Genomic DNA, 13,206 nt, shown 5'->3' with positions numbered 1-13,206 from the left:
CCGAGAGAGGGGGGCTAGGGTTACAGACTACCACATGCGGATTATTGTGTAATAATGTTGGCCAAGCCAAAAGCGCCAACGCCCAAAGCTGAGCTCCGTCCTTGATGAGCTGAAGGAGATTGCTCAAGGAGGGTTGTAGTCCATCAAAGACGCAGTCGTTCCGATGCTTCCATATAAGCCAGGTCGTAGGAGGAGGAGGAGGAGGAGGGATGAGAGCCCTTTTCGGCAGGAGGATGGGAATATGGCTAGGGTATCATGCACCACTCCAGGAAGTGGGGTTTGGGGTGGGGTGGAGGATTCGATGAACGACACCATGTGAGCAACTCGTGCCAGAGTTATCGGGAGAAGGAGTAGCTCACCAAAGAGGTGATGAATGCTCTTCGGTTCTTGGTTGCAAACGAGGCATCTATACTCATGAGCTAAACCATGGCGTGTGAGTCTTTCCGCAGTCCAGCATCAGCTTTGGGAGACTAGCCACATGAAGATCTTGATGCGAAGAGGAGCCCAAGTTTTCCAAGTGAGCCACCAATGTGGATCTGGCAGTGGGTCAACGAACATGGCGGACTAGCAGGTGGCAGTGGAGTAGACTCCAGAACTAGTCCGGTGCTAGAAAAGCTTGTCTGGAGTGCTAAGGAGAGAGGTATGTTGAAGAAAACGCTGGTAAATGTACTGGACCATGACAGCAGGGCCTAGAGGACTCTGGATCTCTTGGACCCATGCCCGAAGAAGCAGTCCATCATGGATAGTGCGCAACTTGCGGCGACGACGAGGGACCATCGTGTAGATGAGAAGAGCCAGCTCAGGAATGTAATGGCCGGACACCCAATGGTCTTTCGAGAAAAGACAAGATGGGCCATCGCCAAGCTGCCATGAAGTACACGCCTGGACAAGGCCCTGGACCTCCGGGCTGCGAGGAAGGGGGAGGTGGCTCAAGGGGCAGTTTGGGTCGGTGCATTGGATCCAAATCCATCATGCCCGCAGGGCCATACCAGCTCGGTGGAGATCCCAAACGCCGAGGCCTCCAAGACCCAAGGTTGACAAATGCGAGGCCAATTAATCTTGCATTGACCGTTGCGTACATACTTGTCTCCCGCCCAGAGGAAGCCACGGATCGCCCGGTGGACGCACGCGAGGATTGATTTGTTGAGCGTGATGGCAATGACGAAGTAGTTAGGAATAGCACATAGGACATGCCTCACTACGGCCAACCGATTGCCAAGAGAGAGCATAGCGGCACACCACGTGGGGATCTTGCCTTTGATCTTCTCGGGCAGGGGATGTAGGGGCACCGTGGGCACCTTGCCAAGAGTCACTGCGAGAGCAAGATATTGCACCGGAAAGGTGGAAATCGGGCAAGCAAGGTTGCTCTGGATCGTGTCTTGGTGCTCCTCGGAGCACCCAATCGGTGTGGCAAAGCATTTGGCAAGGTTGGTGCTAGGGCCGGACGCAATGCCAAAGACATGCAGGAACACTTTGATGGTCGCGATGTCATGTGCGTCAAGGATGGCAAAAGGTGACTATGTCATCAGCATAAAGGGAGATGCTTGATGTCGCGTGCCAGGGAGTGAGCCGGCGGAGCAATCCCTTGCCAGCCGCCCGCTGGATCAAAGCATTTAGGACGTCGATGTCGTGAGTGAACAACATCTGGAGAGCATATCGCTTTGGCATAAGCCTCTGGCGTGGGAAATGGGGTGCCCGGGCACGCCATTAACATGTAAATGTGTTGATGCCGTGGAGAGGAGGATGGAGATCCACTCGCGCCAGTTAGGCCAAAACCAAGGTGGCTGAGAATATGAAGAAGGAATAGCCATGAGATTGAGTCAAATGCCCAGGCAATGTTAATCTTGAGCATCATGCGTGAGACTTTCAGGATATGAATGAGACGTGCGGTGTGTTTCAGGAGCTGAAAGTTGTCATGTATGATACGTCCGGCGATGTACACGCTTTGGTTCGCCGACACCATGTCACCAAGCCGAGGGGCAAGCCAAAGGGAGAGGTTTATTTTTATTTTTTAAGGAAAGGGAGAGGGTTTTGGGGAGAGAAAAAACTTCGCGACAAGATGGATGGGGCTGATCGAACGGTAGTCAAACAAAGATTCAGAATCGGCACTCTTGGGCAGCAAGGTGATGAACGCTCGACCTGATGAACCACTGCAGGGCAGGACATTTTTCTGTTCCAAAACAAAGCTAGGGGCATTTTATCAGGGATCAAACGGGCAGTGACCAAATGCGCATCATTTCTGTATGAAAATTCAGAAGGAGGGGGACGGGATGGCGAGACGCTGGCTGACAAGCAACAGGAGACATGCTTGAGGCTTGACACATTAAATAAGTGACAGCAGGAGACATTAAATAAGTGACAGCAGGAGACATGCGTATCTGTTTTCCATGTTTTCCCGTCAGTCATAGCCAGAGACATGTTAATGAACCGGGGGATAAATCAAAAGAGGAAGCCAGAACACATGGAGAAGGTTGCCAAAGCCCATCAAATGGAGGCCGCAGATCGAGCGAAATGCGCTCTAGCTGCCTCCATAGCTCACGCGCTGGGTGCCTGACGAACAGATCGAGCGAGCCCAGCAAAGCCAGAACAATTACCATTACAAACTGTACTAACATACTTAGATCACAACCAGTTACACCCAAACTACTTTGACGGATCAATTTAATTCTTGATCCTATATTTAGGTCTTTCCTTAGAAAAAGAGACAGAAATTACATCATTACACACACTATCTACGAAACATGATGAACTGACGACGCTGGCTCTAGCACACTGCGCAGGTTCCCTTCTGAAAATTAAATGCAAACGAACATAATTCAGAACACTGTTACAGATGAATCCATCACACGGTTAAACGATCCATCCTGTGCTAGTACAGTATGCGAACGACTCGGGGGCTAGTCGATGACGGGCAACATACCGTCGACGTCGACGTCGTCGGCGGCGAGGCCCTTGTCGTGGCGCTCGACGCACTGGAGGATGTACTTGAAGGCCTCGGTGTCGCAGGGGATGGCCAGCGCGCCCTCGTGCCGGAACCCGAACTCCTCCTCGGCCTTCTCCAGGAGGAGCCGGAACACGGGGTGCCCCAGGTAGCCGGTCGGGATCACGAACCGCCGCTGCTCCGGCCCCACGTACACAGGGCAGTAACCCCTCGGCACGTCCGGCGCCGCCTCCGGGCTGTGGCAGCCCTCGTCGTCCGAGTCCACCGTCACCGTCCTCGTCAGCCGCCGCAGCACGAACGGCGGGATCGACGGCGGCGCACCTCCCGCTCCCGCTCCCGCCCCCGCCGCCGGCGCGTGCGTCTCCTCCCCCTCCCCCTCCTCGCCGTCGTCGGCGTCGCCCCTGGCGCCGAGGGCCCACTTGTGCAGCAGCTCCCGCAGCCGCACGATCGTCGTGGTGGCCGCCTTGGCGCCGTCGTCGCCCATCACGTACGTACCTACTTACTACACACACACGGCACCGTACGCCGCTAGTGCGGGACTTCTTGGATCTCGAGAGGCTGGGAATGGATGCTGGCCGGGAGCTGGAAGAATAAACGAGGGGGTGGCATGCACCGATTATATAATCAACTCGCAGCCCTACCGCCGGACGCGCAGGAGGTAACATGGCGCCATGGCGATTATTATTAAAAAGCTCTTGCTTAGCGAGATATCTAGCGGGAATACGGTGTGTTTGCTTTGATCCAGCCATTAGGCCAGCTTGCTCGGACTTCTTTTCTTTGGTGGCAACGGCAGGGGAAGCTTGTGGTGGGCTTGCAAGCTAAGCAGGAATATTAAATCAGCTTAGATGGTGTGCCAAGTAAACCAAGTAGTGAGGAAATGGGATTTTTGGTTCTGGTTTTGTACGCGAGATACTCTTTTCTTCTGCATTGTGCGTAGCAAATGCGCGCTGGCCAGGTGCTCGATATTTTTAAATAAATATCAGGGCTGAATTTCTGAAAGAGAAAAAATAAGAGTCAACTGCCGATTATTTTGATCTTTGGTCTACAGGTAATCAACAAAGGAAGCTAACCACCTCACCTATGACACTCATTGTCGAACAAGCTAAGGGAAATACTGTTTTTTGACATGTTTTTGCCTTTAATATGTTAGCACTGAAAACCTTTTGTTTCAAGCATCATGGTAACTTTGATCATTGGGAATAAATTTGTTGAACCCGTCCCTCGGTAATTTTTGTAAATAGCACGATAACATTCACGCCATAGACCTGATAATTTAGATACAAACAACGCGGTAACTTTAACCATTGGGGAAGACAAATGTGAAAAGATATCTGATAATTTATGTGTAAATAGATGGTAATATACGGAGCGCATATCTGATAACTGAGGTAGAAACACCATGGTAACTTTGACCATAGGGATTTTTTTTAAGATACTCCGGTATCTTCTATGTAAATAGCACGGTAGTATACCTCCCTCCCTTGGCATTTTTATGTGTATATAGTATGAAAACATATGCACTGTGATAACTAAACACTATGTTAAGTTTTTGAAAGGGGGGGGGGGATTTGTTGCTGAAACATCCCCGTGATAAATTTTGTGTAAATAGCATGATATTTTAAGCACTACGGACTTGATAGGTTACCTAGAATCACCATGATAGCTTTTTTGTTTCAGGAAAAAGTTGTTCAAAACATCCCCAATAATTTTTTTGTAAATAACATGATAATATAAGCACCGCATAACCGATAACTTGCAATATAAATATGATGGTAACTCTTTTACCAAAGGAAAATAAGTTGTTAAAAACATACACTCGTGTAGCGCGTGGGCCTCTTGGATGAACACAATACATGGCGTGCCACGGGAAAGTCACATAATGTTTAGTGTCACGAGGGGCACACGTGCTATAGGCATGATAAGTTACGCAAAAACATCATGGTAATTTTGGACCTATGGAAAAAGCTACCGAAATACACCCAGGTTTCTAGGTGCAAGTACCATGAAATATACGAACCGTAGACACGGTAACTCATGTACAATCCCCCATGATAACTTTGACCGGGGGGAGGTTGATGTACATATACCCTGATAACTTATGTGTAAGTACCACGGTATTTTACACATCGAAGACCTTATAACTTGTGTACAAAACACAGTGGTAACTTTGAAGGGATATAGTTGTTGAAGCATAGTACCTGGTACATTCTATGTAAATAGCATGGTAAGTTATGCAACACAGGCCTGATAATTTGCATACGAATACCATGGTAACTTTGTCCTGAGGAGAAATCATGTGGTAGACGTGAAGAAGTGACAGTTTTCTCGAGGGTGGGCGCCCGAGATGTGCGGGAGAAGCAGGTTTCTCGGGCGAGCCTGCGGGGTCGTTTGGGAGGAGGCGAGTGAAGGAAATATGCCCTAGAGGCAATAATAAAGTTATTATTTATTTCCTTATATCATGATAAATGTTTATTATTCATGCTAGAATTGTATTAACCGGAAACATAATACATGTGTGAATAGATAGACAAACAGAGTGTCACTAGTATGCCTCTACTAGACTAGCTTGTTAATCAAAGATGGTTATGTTTTCTAACCATGGACAAAGAGTTGTCATTTGATTAACAGGATCACATCATTAGTTGAATGATCTGATTGACATGATCCATTCCATTAGCTTAGCATCCGATCGTTTAGTATGTTGCTATTGCTTTCTTCATGACTTATACATCACTGGTAGAAAAAGGGCCTATAGTCCCGGTTCGTAAGGGCCTTTAGTCCCGGTTTAGGAACCGGGACTAAAGTGTCGGTACTAATACCTCCACCCTTTAGTCCCGGTTCAATCCAGAACCGGGACTAAAGGCCCTCCACGTGGGCAGTGCGCAGAGCCCAGTCAGGAGACCCTTTGGTCCCGGTTGGTGCCACCAACCGGGACCAAAGGGTCTCCTGACTGGGCTCTGCGCACTGCCCACGTGGAGACCCTTTGGTCCCGGTTGGTGGCACCAACTGGGACCAATAGGCATCCACGCGTCAGCACTTCTGTGGCTGGGGTTTTTGTTTTTTTTTTGAAAGGGGGGGGGGGGTTGGGGGTTTTAGGGGGTTAATTTAGGTGTTTCATATATTGTGTTAGCTAGTTATAATTAATAGAGAGAAGTGTCCTCTGTTATGTCTGTGCTTGGTCGACGCTACGTACTATACATACGTATATAGAGAGGACTAGACACGCTAGCTAGCTAGTAAGCAAACGAAGGAAACAGAAGATCGTCATGAACATATATGCATATATACAGAGAGAAGTGATATCGACCACCTCTCCTTCTCCGAGAGATTGGTCGAACAACAAGTTCTCGTATATCTATCTGACACTACCGGCTACATATATACAGTAATTATCTCTTACAAATATAATCATACGGACTCAGGGTTAACATAGAATTCTCCGTCTTCAGGGATCACGTGGTCAAGAAAGAATGCCGCCAATTCCTCTTGAATTCCTCACATGCGAGCTGGTGCTAGGAGTTCATCCCGCTTCCGAAACACCTAATTTAAAGAAGGGGGTCAATACATATATATGAATGAATGAAACTCAACACAAATGATGGTAATAAAATAAAATTGTGAATGTTGTTATTTACGTACTTCATATTGTTCGTCAGTGTAGCCCCGCTCACAGGTCGTGTGGCGGATGGACTCGCAAACATAGTAACCACAGAAATCATTCCCTTGTTGCTGCCACAACCACTTTACAAGAAATAGAGGTTAATCAAACTGATAAGCAAGAATGCCAAATGGTATTGATGAAACTAGCGCTTGAATGACTAGTAGATGCGCTTAAAATGCTACTATAGCTAGTACTTACTTTCGGGTGTCTAAATTGCAGCTCCTTCGGTAGTCCCGGAGCTTTTCTGGTGAATTTTCTCCAAACCCTGCCGGACAAAGAAAACAATTACTTGATATATCAGGAAATGAACAAAGGTGCTGATATGGTGGATAATGATCGAGTTAACTTACTTCTCGAGTATTTGAGTCATGTCTGCATAGTCCTTTGGATCTTTTCGTCTTGAGTCTAAAACGGTTACTAGTCCCTGCTCAAGCTTAATATATAGGAGAATATAGTGGAAACTGCACACGCATGCATAACTCATCAATTACATTACTAATCTTTTTTTTCTTCCTCTTCTATTTTATCCTCTTCTTCCTCTACCGCTCGGCGACCCTCGACGACCCTCATTCCTGATAAAAAAAGAGGAAGAAGAAGAAAAAAAAGAGGAGAAGAAAGAATAGAGGAGATCTTCTCCTCTATTCTTTCTTCTCCTCTTTTTTCTTTTCTTATTCCTCTTCTTTTTTATCCTCTTCCTCCTCTCATGTTCGACGACCCTCGACCCCTCGGCGACCCTAGACTCCCTCTCGACCCCCTCTTCTAAAGAACTATTTTTTCTAAAGAACTATTTTTTGCATATATACATGAACATAGATATATACACAGAGAACATATATATACATATATATAAAAAACAAGCATATATATGAAAAAAAATCTATGAGCAGAAAAAAATCCTAATTTTTCTAAAAAACTATTTTTTTGCATATATACATGAAAAAAAGCATATAACAGAAAAAAAGCATATAACAGAAAAAAGCATATAACAAAAAAAAAGCATATAGCTAGGGCGCCGCGGCCGGACCAGAGGAGGACCGCGGAGTCCGGCGACGGCGACGGCGACGGCGACGATGGGGGCGGGCGGGCGACGGCGACGGCGACGGCGACGCGGGCGACGGCAACGGCGACGATGGGGGCGGGCGGGCGACGGCGGACGGCGACGATGGGGGCGGGCGGGCGACGCGGACGGCGACGGCGGGGCGGCGCGGCGCGGGGCGACGGCGACGATGGGGGCGGGCGGCGTCGGATCAGGGCGGAGGGCGACGGCGACGGGGGCGGGCCGGGGCGGCACGCGGCGCGGGCGACGGCGACGATGGGGGCGGGCGGCGTCGGGGCAGGGACGAGGGCGACGGCGACGGGGGCGGCGCGCGGCGCGGGCGACGGCGACAATGGGCGCGGGCGACGGCGACGATGGGGGCGGGCGGCGTCGGGGCAACTGCAAGATGAGAATGAAAAATTCCAAAGTGTGCCTTATATAGCAGAGGCTTTAGTCTCGGTTCGTGGCAGCAACCGGGACTAAAGGTAGGCATTAGTCCCGGTTGGTGCCACGAACCGAGACCAATGGCCTCTTTTCGGCAGGCCAAAGGGCGGGAAGCGAAGCGCATTGGTCCCGGTTGGTGGCACCAACCGGGACCAATGCCCTTGTGCTGGTGCCACCAACCGGGACCAATGCCCTTGTGCTGCCCGCGCCCATAAGTTTAGTCCCACATCGCTAGTTGAGAGCGCCCGGCACTGGTTTATAAGCTTTGCTGCCTCCTTCCTCTCGAACTTCTCTGAATAGCAGGCCTATGGGCCTAATTTGACACTGCTTTGCCTATGGGCCTATTGGGCCTTCTGCGGGCCTGAATCCTGGCCCATGTAGGGTTTCTAGTCGTATTCAGGCCGTGGAGGCCCAGTTGGTGGCATTTTTTTTGGTTTTTTCTTTTTTATTTCTATATTTTTTTGGTTTTTTATTTTTTTATTTCTACTTAAAACTAAATACTTACAGTTTTTTAGTGATTTCTTTTTGCTTTTAGGTCACAAAAATTATAAACTTTCTGTTAGTGCCATTAGTTTTAAATTTTAAATAGTTTAAATTTGAATTTTTAAAAATTTGTGTGAATCACTAGTTTATGAATAACTTTACTATAAAATTAGAATTTTTTTTTCTTTGCTATTTATTTTTTATTTATACTTACAATTAAATACTTATAGTTTGATTTTAGGTCACACAAATTATATTCTTTTTGCTATTGAAGAATATTATAGTTTTATTTTAGTTGATCATAACATAATATTTTAATTGATTGTTTTTATTTTCATAAAAGTTTTGTAGTTCATTCTGTTTGCTATTAATTCATTCTTTGAGCTAAATGACTCTGAAATTGGAAAGCATTTCAAAATGAACTCTGAAAAGGTTGAAAGTTGGCATGGTATCATCATTTCACCCACATAGCATGTTCCAAAAAGTAGAGAGGGTTACGACAAAAACTTGATGCACTTCGTGTACAAAATGGACAATCACTTTCGAAGTATCAAAGTTTCGAACCATAAGACATGAAAGAATTTCAAATGAACTCTGAAAAAGTTGAAAGTTGGGATGGTATCATAATTTCACCCACATAGCATTTGCTTATTGCGGGAGAAAGTCTTCACTTTTTCTTTGCTTGTGTCATTTGCTTATTGCGCCGTAACCATGGATAATCTTCATTGTTTATCAGGATGCTTGGATCAGCCTTGACATTGAAGGGAGGAATTTCATGAAACTTTTCATAATCTTCAGACATGTCTGTCTTGCCGTCCACTCTCAGGATGTCCCTTTTTCCTGAAAGAACTATGTGGCGCTTTGTCTCATCGTATGATGTATTCGCTTCCTTATCTTTTCTTTTTCTCGGTTTGGTAGACATGTCCTTCACATAGATAACCTGTGCCACATCATTGGCTAGGACGAACGGTTCGTCAGTGTACCCAAGATTTTTCAGATCCACTGTTGTCATTCCATACTATGGGTCTACTTGTACCCCGCCGCCTAACAGATTGACCCATTTGCACTTAAACAAAGGGACCTTAAAATCAGGTCCGTAGTCAAGTTCCCATATGTCCACTATGTAACCATAATATGTGTCCTTTCCGCTCTCGGTTGTTGCATCAAAGCGGACACCGCTGTTTTGGTTGGTGCTCTTTTGATCTTGGGCGATCGTGTAAAATGTATTCCCATTTATCTCGTATCCTTTGTAAGTCAATACAGTCAAAGATGGTCCCCTGGACAACAAGTACAACTCATCACAAACAGTGTTGTCACCTCTGAGACGTGTTTCCAACCAACTGCTGAAAGTCCTGATGTGTTCACATGTAATCCAGTCGTCGCACTGCTCCGGGTGTTTGGAGCGCAGACTGTTCTTGTGTTCATCGACATACGGGGTCACCAAGGTAGAGTTCTGTAGAACTGTGTAGTGTGCTTGAGACCAAGAATATCCGTCCCTGCATATTATTGAGTCTCTTCCCAGAGTGCCTTTTCCAGTCAGTCTCCCCTCATACCGCGATTTAGGGAGACCTATCTTGTTAAGGCCAGGAATGAAGTCAACACAAAACCCGATGACATCCTCTGTTTGATGGCCCATGGAGATGCTTCCTTCTGGCCTAGCGCGGTTACAGACATATTTCTTTAGGACTCCCATGAACCTCTCAAAGGGGAACATATTGTGTAGAAATACGGGCCCCAGGATGACAATCTCGTCGACTAGATGAACTAGGACATGCGTCATGATATTGAAGAAGGATGGTGGGAACACCAGCTCGAAACTGACAAGACATTGCGCCACATCACTCCTTAGCCTTGGTACGATTTCTGGATCGATCACCTTCTGAGAGATTGCATTGAGGAATGCACATAGCTTCACAATGGCTAATCGGACGTTTCCGGTAGAAGCCCCCTCAATGCAACCGGAAGCAGTTGCGTCATAATCACGTGGCAGTCATGAGACTTTAGGTTCTGAAACTTTTTCTCTGGCATATTTATTATTCCCTTTATATTCGACGAGAAGCCAGTCGTGACCTTCATACTGAGCAGGCATTCAAAGAAGATTTCTTTCTCTTCTTTCGTAAGAGCGTAGCTGGCAGGACCTTTATACTGCTTCGGAGGCATGCCGTCTCTTTCGTGCAAACGTTGCAGGTCCTCTCGTGCCTCAGGTGTATCTTTTGTCTTCCCATACACGCCCAAGAAGCCTAGCAGGTTCACGCAAAGGTTCTTCGTCACGTGCATCACGTCGATTGAGGAGCGGACCTCTAGGTCTTTCCAGTAGGGTAGGTCCCAAAATATAGATTTCTTCTTCCACATGGGTGCGTGTCCCTCAGCGTCATTCGGAACAGCTAGTCCACCAGGACCCTTTCCAAAGATTACGTAGTGTAAATCATTGACCATAGCAAGCACGTGATCACCGGTGCGCATGGCGGGCTTCTTCCGGTGATCTGCCTCGCCTTTGAAATGCTTGCCTTTCTTTCGACATTGATGGTTGGTCGGAAGAAATCGACGATGGCCCAGGTACACATTCTTCCTGCATTTGTCCAGGTATATACTTTCAGTGTCATCTAAACAGTGCGTGCATGCGTGGTATCCTTTGTTTGTCTGTCCTGAAAGGTTACTCAGAGCGGGCCAATCGTTGATGGTCACGAACAGCAACGCCTTAAGGTTAAATTCCTCCTGTCCGTGCTCATCCCACGTACGTACACCGTTTCCATTCCACAGCTGTAAAAGTTCTTCAACTAATGGCCTTAGGTACACATCAATTTCGTTGCCGGGTTGCTTAGGGCCTTGGATGAGAACTGGCATCATAATGAACTTCCGCTTCATGCACATCCAAGGAGGAAGGTTATACATACATAGAGTCACGGGCCAGGTGCTGTGATTGCTGCTCTGCTCCCCGAAAGGATTAATGCCATCCGCGCTTAAAGCAAACCATACATTCCTTGGGTCCTTTGCAAACTCATCCCAGTACTTTCTCTCGATTTTTCTCCACTGCGACCCGTCAGCGGGTGCTCTCAACTTCCCATCTTTCTTTCGGTTCTCACTGTGCCATCGCATCAACTTGGCATGCTCTTCGTTTCTGAACAGACGTTTCAACCGTGGTATTATAGGAGCATACCACATCACCTTCGCAGGAACCCTCTTCCTGAGGGGCTCGCCGTCAACATCACCAGGGTCATCTCGTCTGATCTTATACCGCAACGCACCGCATACCGGGCATTCGTTCAGATCCTTGTAGGCACCGCGGTAGAGGATGCAGTCATTAGGGCATGCATGTATCTTCTCCACCTCCAATCCTAGAGGGCATACGACCTTCTTTGCTGCGTATGTACTGTCGGGCAATTCGTTATCGTTTGGAAGCTTCTTCTTCAATATTTTCAGTAGCTTCTCAAATCCTTTGTCAGCCACAGCATTCTCTGTCTTCCACTGCAGCAATTCCAGTACGGTACCGAGCTTTGTGTTGCCATCTTCGCAATTGGGGTATAACCCTTTTTTGTGATCCTCTAACATGCGATCGAACTTCAGCTTCTCCTTTTGACTAATGCATTGCGTCCTTGCATCGACAATGACCCGGCGGAGATCATCATCATCGGGCACATCGTCTGGTTCCTCTTTATCTTCAGCAGCTTCACCCATGGCAGCATCATTGGGCACATCGTCTGGTTCCTCTTGATCTTCACCAGCTCCCCCCGTTGCAGCATCACCGTATTCAGGGGGCACATAGTTGTCATCGTACTCTTCTTCTTCGCCGTCTTCCATCATAACCCCTATTTCTCTGTGCCTCGTCCAAACATTATAGTGTGGCATGAAACCCTTGTAAAGCAGGTGGGAGTGAAGGATTTTCCGGTTAGAGTAAGACCTCGTATTCCCACATTCAGTGCATGGACAACACATAAAACCATTCTGCTTGTTTGCCTCAGCCGCATTGAGAAACTCATGCACGCCCTTAATGTACTCGCGGGTGTGTCTGTCACCGTACATCCATTGCAGGTTCATCTGCGTGCATTATATATAATTAAGTGTCCAAATTAATAGAAGTTCATCATCACATTAAAACCAAAGTGCATACATAGTTCTCATCTAACAACATATAGCTCTCCAGAGCATCTAATTAATTAAACCATACATTGAAACTATGTAAAACATTTCAATGCGAAAACAAATGCGATCATAATCGCAACCAAGGTAGCAATTGATCCAACGACATAATGATACCAAGCCTCGGTATGAATGGCATATTTTCTAATCTTTCTAATCTTCAAGCGCATTGCATCCATCTTGATCTTGTGATCATCGACGACATCCGCAACATGCAACTCCAATATCATCTTCTCCTCCTCAATTTTTTTTATTTTTTCCTTCAGCAAATTGTTTTCTTCTTCAACTAAATTTAACCTCTCGACAATAGGGTCGGTTGGCATTTCCGATTCACATAAATCCTAGATAAATAAAATCTATGTCACGTTGGTCGGCATAATTTTCATAAACAATAAATGAACCAATAGTTATGAAGATAATATACATACCAAATCCGAATCATAGACAGGACGAGGGCCGACGGGGGCGGATACCAAAACCATCGCACTATATAAGATGCAATAA

At 46.9% G+C, this 13,206-nt stretch overlaps 1 protein-coding gene across 1 annotated transcript; it reads right to left on the bottom strand.

Moving 5' to 3' along the window:
- Positions 1–2,573: 2,573 nt before the first annotated feature.
- LOC125556097 (auxin-responsive protein SAUR36-like) lies at positions 2,574–3,686 on the bottom strand. Its single transcript, XM_048718892.1, has 2 exons — positions 2,921–3,686; positions 2,574–2,788 (listed from the first exon to the last, which is right to left on the bottom strand). Exons 1-2 carry the CDS (start codon positions 3,423–3,425, stop codon positions 2,733–2,735), a joined length of 561 nt encoding a protein of 186 aa, XP_048574849.1. The 5' UTR covers positions 3,426–3,686; the 3' UTR covers positions 2,574–2,732.
- Positions 3,687–13,206: the final 9,520 nt, after the last annotated feature.

This window comes from Triticum urartu, chromosome 5 (assembly GCF_003073215.2).
Source record: "Triticum urartu cultivar G1812 chromosome 5, Tu2.1, whole genome shotgun sequence".
Lineage (NCBI taxonomy): Eukaryota > Viridiplantae > Streptophyta > Magnoliopsida > Poales > Poaceae > Triticum > Triticum urartu.
This window is presented reverse-complemented; position numbering and strand designations above follow the sequence as displayed.

What these genes read in the sequence shown, in the direction of transcription:
- LOC125556097 (XM_048718892.1), bottom strand. Translation starts at nt 3,425, where the DNA reads ATGGGCGACGACGGCGCCAAGGCGGCCACCACGACGATCGTGCGGCTG. An exon ending in CGACGACGTCGACGTCGACG is followed by an intron (nt 2,789 to 2,920) that starts GTATGTTGCCCG and finishes TTTAATTTTCAG; the next exon opens with AAGGGAACCTGCGCAGTGTG.